We start from the raw sequence: 15,697 nt of genomic DNA, 5'->3' as shown, positions 1-15,697 counted from the left end.
AAAGGTACGAAGGGTGGTAAAAAGACCTGTGATGGGATTCCTCTGCACTAATAAGTCTAGTGAACCAAACGCTTTTTGATGTGTTCAAACCAATGTTCTTATTTTTGTTTTGTTTTATTCAATCATTTGATGTACATAATTCGTTCAACAACATTCAGCTAGGCATTTGGTCGCAGTTACAAAATAACACTGAATTTCAATAGGGTCCTTGCGCTCAGAAGGATTCTATGAAAACTATATACCAAAGTGGCCGGATTGGTTGAAGGTAGTGAAGACGATTTCTAATTTGTATGTTTTTAAAAGGTACATTGTCGAGCGGAAGGTGTCAGAACAGAACAGTTACCGCTCGCTGGGGAACGTGTGTTACGTCTTCAGTTTTGGTAGTCGTCGTCATTGATACACTTGACTTTCTCTCCATCTTTATCTTCCTTTTCTACCATCGTTCTATTGCTTAGGATGAAAAAGACGGGGAAGTGAGATCGATCGTCGTAGGTCGTTTGCGTTCGGTTGTATGATCCATTTTTTTAAGTTTTCCATTTTTTTCCTGTTTTTTATGCTTAGTAGTAGCGGTTCGTTCGTCGTGTTAGCCCATGCCTGGGGTAGTAGGTAGTATTTCCAAACCGTTGTGTCGTCTATTCAAAGTCAACTGATGCCTGCTGGTCGATTGTATCCTGTCGGAAAGTTTCTACGTCGGCCTGGCTGTCGGCATGGATGACCTTAGCCTTGGTGCCGGGCTGTTTTGGTGGGCGTTGTAGAAAGAAAAAAAAATATAACCAAATGAATCGTCGTATATGTCATGTATACAAAATAATTTGAGTTGAAATAATTTTACCTTTGGGTGCATCAGCACAAATGGAAGTTCCGCCGACAGCTCGCCGCCTAGTGCGCCGAGGAAAAGCTTAACCTTTACGGCATACGATATGATAACGCCGAAAGCATCTCGCTGATCCGGTTGAGCCAAGCTACAGAAAGGAAATGGAAGAATTGTTGGTTGCATAAGTATTGTTGGTACACAATACCGAAGGGAAAACAAATCTTTTGCTGGTACTTACAGGGTTGTTGAAGCCAAACACTGATCCTGACGCTTGATCTGACCGTCCAGGGCGATTCCACGTCGCTGCTTGTTCGAGGACAGCAGCGGCGTGAGGTACATTACCTTCTGCAGACTGGAGCCGGGCTGAATTGGGCAACCCTCGCTAGTCTCCAGCGATGCCACTGTGTTGCGGTAGCTACCATTCTGGAACAGCACCACATCCACACCCTGCTGGACCATGGCCTTAATCTTCTTGACCATTTTGTTCGAGTTGTTGCGGATGCAGATGTTGACGCCTATTCGCTCCCCGTGCAGGTACAGCTGCTTGTCTAGTGTGACCTCGAGCTCCAGCTCTCCCGGGCTTAGCATAAAGTCCTTGCGCACCAACGTGCACGGCTGCTGGCCCTGCTTGGTCGGTGCGAACTGGATTTTGCGTATGCCGAGCGTAACGGTGCTGCGACGGTGCGTACGATCGGTTTCCGACTCACCGGCAAAGATCTTCACGTAGTACGACACACCGCACGGGTCTCCGTTGTCATCTTCGCCCTGCTGCAGCGTGACCGATGACGGGGCATTCGGCGAGATGTTGAACGTGAACGGGATGGCGTTCGAGCCCAGCTTCTTCAGCAGTCGCTCCTGGAGCTTGGTCTGCTCCTTGTCCGACTTTTCCGGACGCGGGTAGATCTGTTCGGAAGCGAGGCATAACTCCTTCTGGAAGTTTAGTCCCATCACCTCGTCCTCTTCGCGACCGTAGCGGAAACTGCAGACAATCTGACCGTATACCTTACGGTTGTCACGAATGTACTCATCATCGAGGACGACGATACCATCTAATGGGCGAGAGAAACAGTGCTTTTTAATCACCTTAATATCACAGCGCATTTGTATTGGCTTAACATTTAAATTAAATGAAAATTTTTAATTACACTTAACCGATTAATCTGATTTATCTAACGCATCTAATTATCAATTTGAAATAAAGGAACAGAGCTTGGCTTCGGCGTGTAATACATCTGGGTATTGGAAACCTATAAAATATCCTTAATATGAACATGGCATGATTGCTTTGATGATGGTTCCTTGGTAACGGTTTTGTAACGAAAAGCCTCCTTTGCATAACGTATCTCCCGAGGGAGGCAGACAGGGGCTTGCATAGCGTTTCTAGCCACCAAACATGCAAACTTTGAATACACACCGATCGGTTCAACGCCGGAAACGTGGTCTACAAAGTCACGCTTGCCCATGTACAGCGTAACCTTTCCATTAGGGGCGCACTTCTTGAAGACTTTGAAATTGTAAACCATTTTGATGTATTTTCTGTTTTCCACAAAATTGATACACAAAGGCACACGCGCACAACGATTTACAAGTACAGGTATACGATATCACACTTTCACTGCTAGATTTTGCACAGGATGTTGTTTGTTAGGTCGTTTGATTTCACAAGATATTTTTTTCGATGGAAATGAAGCTTTTTTTTGTAGATTTTGTTTTTTAAGGTATGAAATAATGCTTATGATTCGTGTCACCACCAGTGGAGGGATCACAACCGTCGTTCCTGTCGATGAACGCAAACTGAATTAGATACCGTGGGTTCGGCGCCATTTATACGCTTTTCCGCACGTTCCCTTCAGGACGGTGTTGCGTCGCACACATTGCTGCTGATCCAATTACGCGTGGTCCGAATCCTGCCATTCGCCGGTCAGCTCCGTTCGGCATGGGTCCATCGATCGGTCACAGCCGTTGTTGCTGTACCTGTTGTGCGTTGGTTTGGTGTGTGCTTGGTGTGCTCGTGATTCAGCCAGCAGGCTATGAGCGGCCACACGTCTTTTGCGCTCCGTTGGACACGAGCGCACGAACAAGAAGTGCTTCTTACAATTGGTAGGTGGAACGTTTTTCCTCCCGGGATGTTTTTTTTTCGTACTGCTTTTTTCGGCGAAAAGCCCCGAAGTGTGGAAGAGTACATGCATGAAATGTGCAACGGACACTCGTGGCATTCGGCAACATTTTTTGGCGGTAAGCAGCACGTGTCAAGGGTTTTGTTTTTGTGCAAAGCATGTGTTGGGCATGTTCGGGGTTTGGGAATAATTACTTGGAGAAAGCAGGATCTCCATAGAGGATCCCCCTCCCCGACAATTTTCATATTCTTCTCTGGCCTTTGCTTTAGCTTGAGTATAGTTTGATAGTAAAAAAATGTATAAATCACACTGCACATTGCCTATGACATAAACGAGATGGATCACAATGTGTGCCTCGAGTTAGCTCGCTTGATGCCTGTTAAAGGAGGCGCTTGGTGTTTCGTAACAAGGGACAAGAAGCCAACTTCAATAAATGTTGCGGCGCATCATGCCTATTATTGATATATTTACGACCGTTTTGGGTTCCTTTTTTTGTAATGAAGTTTGTAGAAACTACGAACCACAAGCAAATGTTCGTTGAAAGTGACATTGGATTAGACTGGATGGCGATGATTCGGCTCCCTCTTCCCATCAATTAGGGTAATGTGATCAGATCGATTTTCCTTGGTCCTTAGCGCAGCAGTGGCCAATTGGGTCTACGCTACTGCCAACATCTATCCACGTACGGCGGAAACACGTGACCGAGCGGCACAACCAACTGACTGCCAGACGGTACTGCTGTGAGGTAGGTTTGTGGATTGAATTGTGCATCGTTTGCTCTTTAAGGTGGACGGATGTCGGACGATTACTTCGTGACGGCTGGCGTAGGGTTTCCTGTTGACAGGCTTTACGCAAGGCTGGAAAGGATCGTTTTGTGGGTTTTGTTTTCGCCCCTTTGTTTGATTGATTTCCCAGCAGCGATGCAACAGCCGGGCGTATGTTGCTTGTAAGAAACTGACCATGAACTTAATAAAAAATGTGTGTTTTGAGAAACTGGCACATGCTAAAGATTGACGACTTGCATGCGTAAGTACGTCGAAGGTGCTGATTGGATTTGGTGCTCTTGAAAGAGGCATATTTTTATGATACTATATGTCTCCAACCTGTGCAAAATTAGGTCAAACAGGTTAGGTTGCATAACATAAGAATCAATTGATATACAGAGAGAAATTTTAGATCCTGTTCTGCTACGATCGATTCGTGTAATATGAAGAAATATTTAGACAAAACAAAATCTGTGCAGAAAAAAGTGCAGAATAGAATTTTTTAAACAATTTGTATTGCTTTATATTATGAATATTGAAGGCATGTTTGGTATATAAAATTGAAAATCAATTAAAATTTTATTATAAATCGAGCGAAGTATCTTTATGTGAGAAACAAATGTAAGAGATTTTTAATTGTTCAATAAATTGCAAGTTATCGTAAGAATTCCAATTCCGTACATTTTGACGCCATATTTCGTACAGCATTTGTTACGAACATGACAGTTTAAAATTTAAACATTAAATTTATCGGCACATGAGTTAATTAGCGACTCTTCTCACTATGAACATTCTTCTCATTACAGATGGTATCCAACATTTTTCGATCACCTAGTCGTTCCATCGTTCTATTTTTATACTTTGCGATGAGCTTCACAAAAGCGCACTATAAACTTTCCTTTCACCTTTTCTTCACGTTCTTAAATCTGCTCTACGAAGATTGAAGAAACAGATGCTGCAGAACGAAAATGCACATGTAATGGAGAGGAGTAACAATTCAGCATAGCCTGCTGCTTTTTTCAGGAGTTTTCGTTGAGTCGCTAATAACAAACGGTAAAACTGAACCGGTTTGCAACTCACGCTGGAACAAATTTAGGCGCCGAAACTGTGTCGAGATTTTTGCTGATCTTGAGATTTTTGCAGAACCATAGCTAAAGAGTACCCTCATCAATGAAATAAAGAATGTGATATTCCAATATATGGTTTCCAAATTTTCCAGAAAGCCTCAAAGTCCGAAAATGGGTGAAAATGTCGCGACATCGACTTTAGGGTGAAGTCAGGAAACAACTACTAAAACACATACTACATGTCATCTTCGAGAATACCTTCCCAAACAAGCAACAATCCCAAACTTTATTTAACTTTGTTAATCGCACTATGAGGACTGAGTGTTGAAACCTTCTTTCTCAGTGTATAAATATAAATATTAATAAATATTGGGGTCCTTTCCGTTTTAAGATGGTAGGCTGAAATTTCAGCCTGTCAGCTGTTTGCATTGTATAGCAGTTTTCGAACAACTAGCTAAGTGGGTATAATATACAGGTGGGCTTATCCCAAGGTGTATGAATTTCGAAGGCTGATTTTTATTGCTTCTGCTTCTGAGTGAAGATTTTAAGAGTGTTTTGAGTACTCGTCAAGCCTTCAGAAAGCTCGTTGGAGCAAAAGTTTTCACCCATTCTGTTAAAAAGTGATATTCAAATTTGGTTTTAAAAAAACATGCTATGAGACCAGCTGGACTACATACACGTTGATTCTGGATTCCATCATCATTCTGGATCATTTAAGGACCTTGGAATAAATGTTAACACCGCCTTGTTTTGCCATTTTTCGAGCAGGTACTCGAATCTAATTCTAGCTTTGAGGCTAGAATAATCTAGACTGAAAATTGTAGGCTAGTTTTTTGCGTGGTTTTGTATGGAGTGTTTACATGATTTCAGCATCCTACTGTCAAACTCCATACAAAAAACTGACTAGAATCGTGAAGGGCCCCATTATCAGTTTTAATTATCTTATAATCTACAACCTATTTCTGCTACATTCAAATAACTGCCAAAGTTCTTCGCGGGCCGGATTGAAAGCCTTCGCGGGCCGTATGTTTGACACGTCTGATATAGATTAAGAATCAGTTCCTGGAATGATATGGTTTTTTGTATCAATCCTAGCAAAAGTATAGGTTCAGCATCAATGGAGCCCTTCACGATTCTAGTTAGTTTTTTGTATGGAGTTTGACAGTTGGAGGCTGAAATCATGTAAACACTCCATACAAAACCACGCAAAAAACTAGCCTACAATTTTCAGTCTAGATTATTCTAGCCTCAAAGCTAGAATTAGATTCGAGTACCTGCTCGAAAAATGGCAAAACAAGGCGGTGTTAACATTTATCCCAAGGTCCTTAAATGATCCAGAATGATGATGGAATCCAGAATCAACGTGTATGTAGTCCAGGTGGTCTCATAGCATGTTTTTTTAAAACCAATTTTGAACATCACTTTTTGACAGAACGAGTCAAAACTTTTGCTCCAACGAGCTTTCTGGAGGCTTGACGAATACTCAAAACACTCTTAAAATTTTCATTCAGAAGCAGAAGCAATAAAAATCAGCCTTCGAAATTCATACACCTTGGGATAAGCCCACCTGTATATTATACCCACTTAGCTAGTTGTTCGAAAACTGCTATACAATGCAAACAGCTGACAGGCTGAAATTTCAGCCTACGAACTTCAAACGGAAAGGGCCCCAATATCAGAAACATTATGGGTTCAATTTTGGACTGGATTAGTTTACAGGATTTGTTTCAGAACCGCTATGGGTTCTAAAGAGGTCTGAACTCGCTGATGGTTTTATTAAGACTAGCTATTACTTCATACTATTAAGGCCTTATTAGACCGAGGAAAATACTGTCATTCGATTCGGAATCTATCCTTCAAATAGTATTTGACAGATAGATGCCATTCGGAAAATCGGAATACAGCATGCTCATTTCCGATTTGTTTCCGAGTAGATTTTATCTATGAAAGTCTATAGAGCGAAATAAATTTCATGATGATGATGATTAAAAACAAAAATAAATGAGAAACAACGAATGATTCTTTCGGATAAAGCCAAGAAAATGTATAAATCAAATAATAAATGTGAACGGTGACAGAACAATGCTCTTGCCTCAATGGCGGATCAAGGGTATCGGGGGCCCTAGGCGGAAAGACGAGTTGAGGCCCCCTGTAAATGGTAAATGTTGTTGTGGTGGGGGGTTGCGGCACTAAACTTGCTGTTGGGAGATTGAACAGTAAACTTGAAATGCCGTCGGGGGCCCCTTCGATCATCAGTCAGAGACTCTAAAATTTGTACTGACGGGCGAGGGGGGGGGGGGGTGATCCTTCCGTGGGCCCTTGTCGCTAGTACTCTATCCATACGGCATACTATAGAATGGCGATCTACGGAGCCCCATGCGACCGCCTATTCCGCCTACCGTTAGATCCGCCACTGTCTTGCTTTATTACAGGTACGAGAGGCATTTTTGTGCCAAAGCCTAGGTTTGACGGATAAATGCCTAGTAAGAAATGACAGTATTTTTCTCCGTCTAATATGGCATTTACAGCCTGAAGTGATCGGCTATAGTGCTTAAATCTACAACACCTCTTTTCAATATTCAATATTCGATATTGCGCAATAAACAGCATACATTTAAAAATCCAATCGCAACCTTGACAAATATTTAAAGGAACAACTCCAAACAGAACAACAAAACATGTTCACATCTCTATAATACAATTCTAGTAAAGGCTGATCAGCGTTACTTTCCAGCGGTAGCTTGGATGTTTGTTGCTTAGTTTACATCCATACAATGGCAACCACATCGACTATAGAAAACGCAACGCCGACTTAGATTTTAGTGTTTTGAAAGGTATGGAGAAGAATGATACAAATTTCAGTCAGAATTTAATAATTGAACGTTTTTCCGTGGTCTTCTACGACATGTAAGTAAAGTTTTCCAATAAGTAGTCCAAAGAACTTTTCAGCAATCCTCAAAATCAGAAGATAGGTGGCATACTTTAGGTGGCCGCCACTATAAATGCGAATGTAAGAAAACGTAGCGAAAACATTCATACGAAAAAGTAACTGAAACAAATAACCTTCTTTTAGGAGTGACGGGTCCTGCCGGCCTACACAGGCTTCCGATAATTAGTATATCTTAGCCAGATAGTCAATCCTTGCTCAGGGCGACGGTCCATGTAATGGTCATGTTGTTAAGACGTCCGAGTACAGCGGGACCCCTCGATGCAACAAGAAATAAAAATAGGAAAACTGAACTGGATGGTTCCATTAGTGAGTCAGATTCAGGTTACTATTCAGGTACCGAAATATAAAAGGGAGCAGTATCAGGGCTCGGAATCAGGATCAGTTTCATGACTGATATGGAATCTTAACCAATTCAAGGATCAGTATGGGGCTCAGTTCCAGTACCGGAAGTTATATGTTGCAGGATCTGCATGGGGTCAGGATCAGTACCAATACCGTTATGGTTTCAGTATGTGGGTTCGGGATCCATTCCAAGCCCGGTACGGTTTTTGGAGCCGTTATACCGGTATATATATACAATTTCAATACCGGTAGGGTAAATGTACCAATAGTAGTGCAATTTGTAGGGGTACAGATGTGCTTTAATAGATTTAAATTGTCAGGAAGGTAAATTTATGAATATTTTGCTACATAGCAATTGGAATATGTTTTATCTTCGTAATCACAACCATTTTTACCATCAAATACAACAAATTTACGAAAGAAATATATTTTTATGACGACTTCGTTGTACCTGTAATGGTGTTATCGTTCATATAGTTTTCCTATTTTGTAACTACAGTGTTGGTAAATTGGGCCGGTCTGGTGGTACAGTCGTCAACTCAAACGACTTAACAACATGCCCGTCATGGGTTCAAGCCCCGAATAGACCGTGCCCCCATACGTAGGACTGACTATCCTGCTATGGTAACAATAAGTCACTGAAAGCCAAGCCCACTTCACTAGTGGGTACAGGCAGGCCTTGACCGCCAGCGGTTGTTGTGCCATAAAGAAGAAGAAGAGAAGTGTTGGTAAATAAATATATCTCAAAAATTGTGTATAATATACATGGAACTTAGTTTTGAAGCTGTTTTCATATGAATAGTAAGAAATGCGTCCATAATATTGATTTCTTACATAAATTGATCGTAAAAACTGTATGAATTTGAGTGATGAAAATATTGACTAAACAACTGTATAACGACTGTTGTACCCAAGCTGTGAAAAGTGTGCTTGATTCGAAGTCAATTTTTCAATAACATTTCATGAAAGTTATGTCAAAACAATAATAATTGCGTTGTTATGTTGTCATTTAAAGCGTTAACAAAAATATGAGTTTAGTTAAGAAATCCTAATGATTTTGGGAGAATGTTGACACATTTCACAAAATATGGTATTTTTCTATCACTGTATTGGAATGGCCCAATTTGACTTTTATGGCCTTTTCAAAAGACCAGAGAACATTTAACAATGACATAAATAACTAAATTGCTCTTAAATTATCGTATAAAGCGCATTTAAGAGACATACCACCAGTATTGGTACTATCACCACTATAGGTTTACGTTTACCCTATAGGTTCAAGATATATTTCAGATGGGTATGGGAATGGGATCAACTTCACAACCGGTATGGTATCAGGATATGTTAAAGGGCCAGTAAGGGGTTAGGATCAGTTCCAGGATCAGGTTCATGACTAATTATAACATCTATGCGGAAATGGAATCAGTTCTAGCACAAGAATAAATTATATAAAATTTCAGGTTCAACATGGGTTAGGGATTAGTCCCAGAATCGGTATGAATTATAAATCATTTTCTCCTAATGAAACTTGGTATAAAACTTGGAATTAAAAACCACATGGTATTTGCGTTGTCTTTTAAGAAATCCGTTGCACGCAGGTTATTATACATCACAGAAATTATCTTGCATAACATAACCCTGTAACCGGGCCAAATTAACTAGTATACGTTAAAAAAAATACACTAAGGGTATACGTTAAAAAAAAATAACGCCAAAAAAAAAGTGACGCTTAAGCGAGTTCAAAATGAACCACGGTAAAAATGTGCATGCGAAGTAAAAAGAAGGCTTCAGCGGTAAGTTTACATATCGTCTGGCCCAAAACAACAAATACTAGCGATACAGGAAAAACAAGGGTAAAATCCCGGAAAACGGGGTTGAGTAGAAAGTAAGATAGAATATAAGAACAATTTCTAATTGTAATAAACACTTACCATTAGATCTTAAACGAGAAAGAACCAAGCGGTTGCATTCGTTCCTCAGCAACTGGTTATTGATCATCTCATACGTTACTTTGGATTCGGGTAGGTTTTCCAAGGGGGTCATAGGTTTCTGGCAGAGTTACACTTATGACCGAGCAGACATTGTTTTTTCTAGCTTTGATTCGGGCATTAAAAGATGCCAAACTAGGTCCTTAATTCAGCAGTTACGCAACGATGTCCTTTCCTTCAACTTAAAGCCAGCAATCTGGATCCTTCTATCCATCTACCTTCCCGATGATATCTTGACGAATGTATTTTTCAGAACTTCCCACAATTTCTTCGCCGTGGACTGCTCTTAAATCCATGGCAAGTATTTCTCGGAGGTGAAACTCACCAGCAGGGACTTGCCCTTTGGGTCCATTTCTTCAAACTTGGTCACTTCATTCACCGCTGCTAGAATATCCTACACTATTGCGTCCCATACTTTCGAAGCTTTCAAATATATTTCAACACGAAACTTCCAAGTGTATTAGCGTGTTGCAAAAAACTGCGGGATTCCGTGATCCGCCTCTTCTTTCTGCTTTTCTACGCCGATAACTTAAAGAGCTCTGAGTTTGCGGATTGTTATATTAAGACTAACTATTACTTCATACAATTACAGTCTACTGTGATCGGCAAAGCGATGATGATGATGTGATATATAAAAAAAGCATAAAACATTTTATTTCAACTGAAATTCGTCGCAATGGCTTTGCTTAATGGCATCCATGGCAACCATGCCGATGTTTCTTTATGCCAAAGCACAACCTCATTCGTTGTAGACGACCCAACTATTGAGGGGCCAACTAGCGAACAACCCAAATAAAAACTACCCAATCAGTGAGGTTATACTGTATTTCATAGAACGTTCACACATTTTTACTCTTGGCCTATCTATTTGGCTCTTCATGTGGAACTCTTGTAGGATTTGGCTCTTTGGGTCGAAAAGCTTCGCGACCCCTGGGCTGTACAATACGCGATTGCTAGATCTGCAACCGGTTCAGAATCGGTAACAGAACCGGTATGGGTTTAGGATTAGTTTCCCTTTTCCCGATAATAGTTCAGAATCAAGCTCTCTTTATGTGCTCCGTGAACAGCGCAATAAAAAATAACCGATGGATAGTAATAGGGTTAATACAAAATAAAAGAATGCAGTTTTTACGTTTTAAACTTTTTTTTTAGTTTATTAGAGTCTAGTTTTACATAATAAAAAAAAACACACGTTCACCAAGTAAAATATAGTTTATGTACTTTTGTGTAAATATACAAAACCTGTCTTCAGATTAGAATATCTTTTCTTTAGATTCTAATTCATTTTTTCTTTGTTATCGGTTTTATATACAACTCGATCGTAAACTTCATTTCTCGTAATTCTCAGTCTATATTATTCAGCAAAGGAATCCAATCGGTAACGAAACACGCTTTTCATTGAGCAATTTTAGTACAATTATAAAGATGCTAGTGCCTATAGAAACTACTGCAACCACAATAGTACAGTCGGTGACCGCTAACTGGATGTGTTTTAACTGGAGTGCTTTTTAACTGGAGGTTCGCTAACTGGAGTGTTTCTCAGTTAACGAACACTTAACCGTCAAACATGAAACATCCGGAATCTCATAAAGAGAAATTTGTCGCAAATGTGCATTTTTCAAACAAATTTAGGGTCTTTTGCCTACGTTTGCTATTAATTTATGTTATTACACGAAATACTATACTTTATATCAACATAAATGAAAAAAAAGAAAGTTTGGTATGTTTATTCCAGTCAACGCCAATCAAAACAATCAATCCATAGAAACGTCACTCCAGTTAGCAAACAACTACTGTATTTAATCTAACTCATACAAAATTGAAATAACTAATTTATCCGCGCATTCGGATATTTTTTTAATCTTTTTTGGCACTTCTTAAGAACTGAGTAAAAGTGAGACAAGAAAAAATTGTAAAAATGAAGCTCAAATTAAAAGAGTATTACATTCATTACAAACGTAACAAAATATATCTTTCCGCATCTTCTTTGGAATTGCCCAATTGGTTTATCACTTTAAGGCACTTTTGCTGGATATTTTGTTTGCGTCGATGCTTTTAACACGTTAATTTTGTAGCTCTTCGTACGGAACTTCCTCTGTGTTTTGGGACCATTTTTTGATACTGCAGAATAGGAATACGGACGTCATGATAATACCGATAGAGCCAAAGAAGACCGCCACGTAGATGCCGAGCGACGGTAGTGCCAGTGCAAGCTGTGACAAATAATTCAATGTGGATATTAAGACAGCAAACTAAGTCACGCAATTCAAAAACACCTTACCTTTGCCTGTTCTGCTAGCTCTTGCGTGAGGGTTGCACGCTGTCGGAACCAGATCATCGGTACCATTACGTCCGGTACATGCTCGTAGAAACTGTATGGTAGATATATAAAAAAAACAAATGTTAAAACATTTATCTGATTCACGATTATCGATGGCTAACATGGTGCACCATACCTAAACCCTTTTATCGGCTGCAAGTGCTCATTGATCTGCAGCTGGGCACGAACGTCCAACGGAATGCCAGTCGATGGCTCGATTGCCATGTAAAACTCGTGCTCCGTTTGATTTGGCCGCAGTCCCGTTACAGCAGTTTGGTAGCTTTCATCGGCTAGATAAAAGTGCGGAAACGATACGAACGTTGGCGATCCATACTTGCAGGCGGAAGCATTAAACACACCCGGCTTAAGGTCGGGGCATTGAGTGGGATTGGAGTTGCACCAGCAGCTAGTCTCGGGGTATTTTACACCATTGTCGAAAACACGATCATCGCCAACATACTTCGTGCCCTGTATGTTGTACAGCGAAACTTGTTCCCTGCCTTGCAGCGTAATGGAACGGCAAATGTCGGATGGGAAGAGTGTAATGTTTGCCGGAACGTTGCTAGAGGCTGGCCAAAGCTCGCCGGACGTACCGTACACTTCACCACACTTTCCCCGGTACATGCCGGTGTTTGGTGAACCGTTCCACTGCGTTAGGAAGCCCATGCTGTCCAGCCCATCCGCACCCGTTCTCATCGTGAAGGTGCCGTCAAACGTGTCGCTCAGATTACGCCCAACAAACCAGCCAAACTTATCAAACGGTATGTTCAGTGATGTGCTATTGATAGTCTTCAGCAGATCTAGCAGCGGATCTTTAACGCCTTCGAACAGCAGCTCGCGTACTGGTTTGTTTTTCCACAACAACGAACCGTCCGTTTTAAGGAATATATTTATAATCGGCCTAAGCAGGGGATATGTATTGCGTAAAAAATGTGCAGCATTCTGGAAAGAGGCACGAATTAAATAGATTACGTTAAGTAATTTCTAATTGATGATTATATGTGCAAAAATGTTAGAAAATAGCTTTACACCTGTCCATTACTTACCAAGGTGATAACGTTCAAATTTGTAACTTGATCATCCAGTGTGCCTTTCGATAGCTCCGGTACAAAATGCCACGTCCTGCGCTGCTCATATGTTACCGTATTGTTAGCATTCCAGACTAGGTTGACACGTTCGTGAATCTCGGAAAACGTGTACGGTCCCATCTCTACAAAGTGTGGCTTTGTACCGCTCTTCGTCTTAACCTCATCCGGATTAGTCCAGTTAAAGAAATATACCTCCAGATACATGGGTATAGGTGTCCGAATCCAGTTGTCATAGTTCGAAGATCCATTTTTAATGACCAGTTTCTATAGATTGTAGAACGGCAAAACAGAACGCAATCAGAAGAAGTATGTAAATTGAGTTGAGTAGCGAACTTACATTGTGCAGCACCTGCTCGGACAGGGATGGCCAAAGCACGCCTAGTGTAATCGCTAGCAAGATTAGAAAGGACGAACATCCGAGTGATATAAACTTTTTCTGAAAGTCTGTACATGGTGAACACATTGTAGTTTGCAGCTGAGGGCAATACTTTGCGTATTTTGTTTTGGGTGGATTGCGTTATAACGCCTCAATATTGCTTTGGTATTTTATGGCCACTATCCTTGTGGCGGTAGTTTTTGGTGTCGTCACGCGCACTGTTGTCGCTCTTATCAGCTCATCCAGTGTGCTGCGGAGAAAAGATAAATATTATGAAACGATGGAAATGGATGAACAATGGTTGGTGAAAGTGGAAAGGCCATTTAAAACCGGTGTGCAAAACGGTCATTATGTCATGACTTTTCATCGTGCAATCGTTAGTCACAGACGCACGCCAAAACGGAAACAAAGAATCGCTCTCACTGCCGATTTATTCTCCTTTGTACCTTATCGCTAAGTCACCCTTACTTTTATCATAAATGTGTCAGCTCAAGCTGTCCGACATGAGTGTGTGGCGCTGCTGAACATGATAAAAACGTTTTATTCAGCATCAAACGTTACTCATTAGGTTATGGGATGCAAAATATGATGTGATTACATATTGCTATTCCGTACAGCACGTTACGCGCTGTGCAGGGTACTACTGCTTAGCTTTAAGCAATAAACGAACAAAGCACAAAATGGATTTGAGTTGCATATTGCATTTATGTCGCAAGTCTTCGGTTGATAATTGAATTAAACTTTTAAATTCTTTTACAACCATTTCCACAACGCTTTTCGTGCCCACGCCGCGAAGAACGTCACACACTGACTCATCGAAGCCCACTTTATCGGTAACGCATCGCATGACTCTACAGGACGGACAGGTTGAGACAGGCAGTTACAGCATTGCCAACGACCTTGCTGGAACGTAAAGCTTTTAGCGTTAGAGAAACTGAGCGTTCAAGCACAGAGCCACATTACGTGTGGATGTGTGATGCAAGTTCGAGATCGCATCACACCGCCGCCGTCTCCGATACGGTTCAATCTACGTTAGACAAGCAGTATCACCGAAGCTTTGCATTGCCGGATGAATGTTTGAAGGCTACTCTTAGAAATTGATTACGGTGAAGAGCATATAGTTTTACTGATAACCAATGTTTGTATTTGCGCGTCGGTGCCATACATGCCTTGACCTGTGTCACTAGGAGCAAATGCACTGCAAATGCGCACAGATTATTTGCGTCACTAGGAGCAAATGCACTTTGGATGATATTTATCTGGAGTGCTTTTATAAAATAGACTTAGAAATGAGAGTGAAACCTGCTTGGAACGGAGATTTAAATTTGGTTTCATAAGCTATGGCTTTAATCGCCCACACCCTTTCTGTGTGAACTCACTTATTCATCGTGCACTTTCACTACCTTACCTATCGATACATTGTATTGCTTATTAGGCATCTTTTTCACACGAGTTGAAGAAAGAGTTTGCTGTTGTATTTAACAAGGGACATAATGTATAACACTAAAAATTTACCTTTATTTTCACCCGCTATACAATGATTCCACCACATTGCCTACGCCACTCAAATGAAAACAAAGCGAAACGTCCAAGGAAATAAATATTGTTGCCTGTCAAACCGTTCCACGGTGTCAGAGTTGTCAAACTTTATTTTAATATTGTTATTTACACACTTAAAAATATTTCACGACCCGGTAACAAAAACTGCCGAAATCCGTCGGCTCTTTCGATTCTTGCTGATATCAGTATCAGATATCAGTTAAAAAAACCAGTAGCCGAAAATTAGTACCATTTAAAACTGAAATATCAGTTCAATAAATATTTGAACCGAAACTCGGCAACACAACATGCCGAGAACATACGTTAATACA

At 40.7% G+C, this 15,697-nt stretch overlaps 2 protein-coding genes across 3 annotated transcripts; both read right to left on the bottom strand.

Moving 5' to 3' along the window:
- Positions 1-72: 72 nt before the first annotated feature.
- LOC121595839 (arrestin homolog) lies at positions 73-2,625 on the bottom strand. The gene is made up of 4 exons (XM_041920110.1): positions 2,229-2,625; positions 1,053-1,863; positions 833-962; positions 73-734 (listed from the first exon to the last, which is right to left on the bottom strand). Exons 1-4 carry the CDS (start codon positions 2,335-2,337, stop codon positions 633-635), a joined length of 1,152 nt encoding a protein of 383 aa, XP_041776044.1. The 5' UTR covers positions 2,338-2,625; the 3' UTR covers positions 73-632.
- Positions 2,626-12,082: 9,457 nt separating this feature from the next.
- LOC121597204 (protein croquemort-like) lies at positions 12,083-15,419 on the bottom strand. 2 transcript variants are annotated; one of them, XM_041922800.1, is made up of 6 exons: positions 15,342-15,419; positions 13,788-14,076; positions 13,409-13,714; positions 12,499-13,304; positions 12,324-12,414; positions 12,083-12,255 (listed from the first exon to the last, which is right to left on the bottom strand). In XM_041922800.1, exons 2-6 carry the CDS (start codon positions 13,911-13,913, stop codon positions 12,106-12,108), a joined length of 1,479 nt encoding a protein of 492 aa, XP_041778734.1. In that variant the 5' UTR covers positions 13,914-14,076; positions 15,342-15,419; the 3' UTR covers positions 12,083-12,105. The 2 variants fall into 2 exon arrangements, with proteins under 2 accessions (XP_041778734.1, XP_041778733.1); XM_041922799.1 differs by lacking the exon at positions 15,342-15,419 and adding an exon at positions 15,235-15,309.
- Between the last annotated feature and the right edge of the window lie 278 nt (positions 15,420-15,697).

The sequence above is a fragment of the Anopheles merus genome, chromosome 3R (assembly GCF_017562075.2).
Source record: "Anopheles merus strain MAF chromosome 3R, AmerM5.1, whole genome shotgun sequence".
NCBI classification, from domain to species: Eukaryota; Metazoa; Arthropoda; class Insecta; order Diptera; family Culicidae; genus Anopheles; species Anopheles merus.
The sequence above is the reverse complement of the archived record's forward strand: the minus strand, read 5'-3'. Positions and strand labels throughout refer to the sequence as shown.

Bases quoted from the DNA above. Each gene is read 5' to 3' on its own strand.
- LOC121595839 (XM_041920110.1), bottom strand. From the start codon at position 2,337: ATGGTTTACAATTTCAAAGTCTTCAAGAAGTGCGCCCCTAATGGAAAG. The intron at 1,864-2,228 runs GTGTGTATTCAA...CTCGCCCATTAG, and splicing joins TTCCGGCGTTGAACCGATCG to ATGGTATCGTCGTCCTCGAT. The intron at 963-1,052 runs GTAAGTACCAGC...TCCTTTCTGTAG, and splicing joins TGTTTGGCTTCAACAACCCT to CTTGGCTCAACCGGATCAGC.
- LOC121597204 (XM_041922800.1), bottom strand. From the start codon at position 13,913: ATGTGTTCACCATGTACAGACTTTCAGAAAAAGTTTATATCACTCGGA. The intron at 12,415-12,498 runs GTATGGTGCACC...TCTACCATACAG, and splicing joins CAGCCGATAAAAGGGTTTAG to TTTCTACGAGCATGTACCGG. The intron at 12,256-12,323 runs GTAAGGTGTTTT...TATTTGTCACAG, and splicing joins AGCTAGCAGAACAGGCAAAG to CTTGCACTGGCACTACCGTC.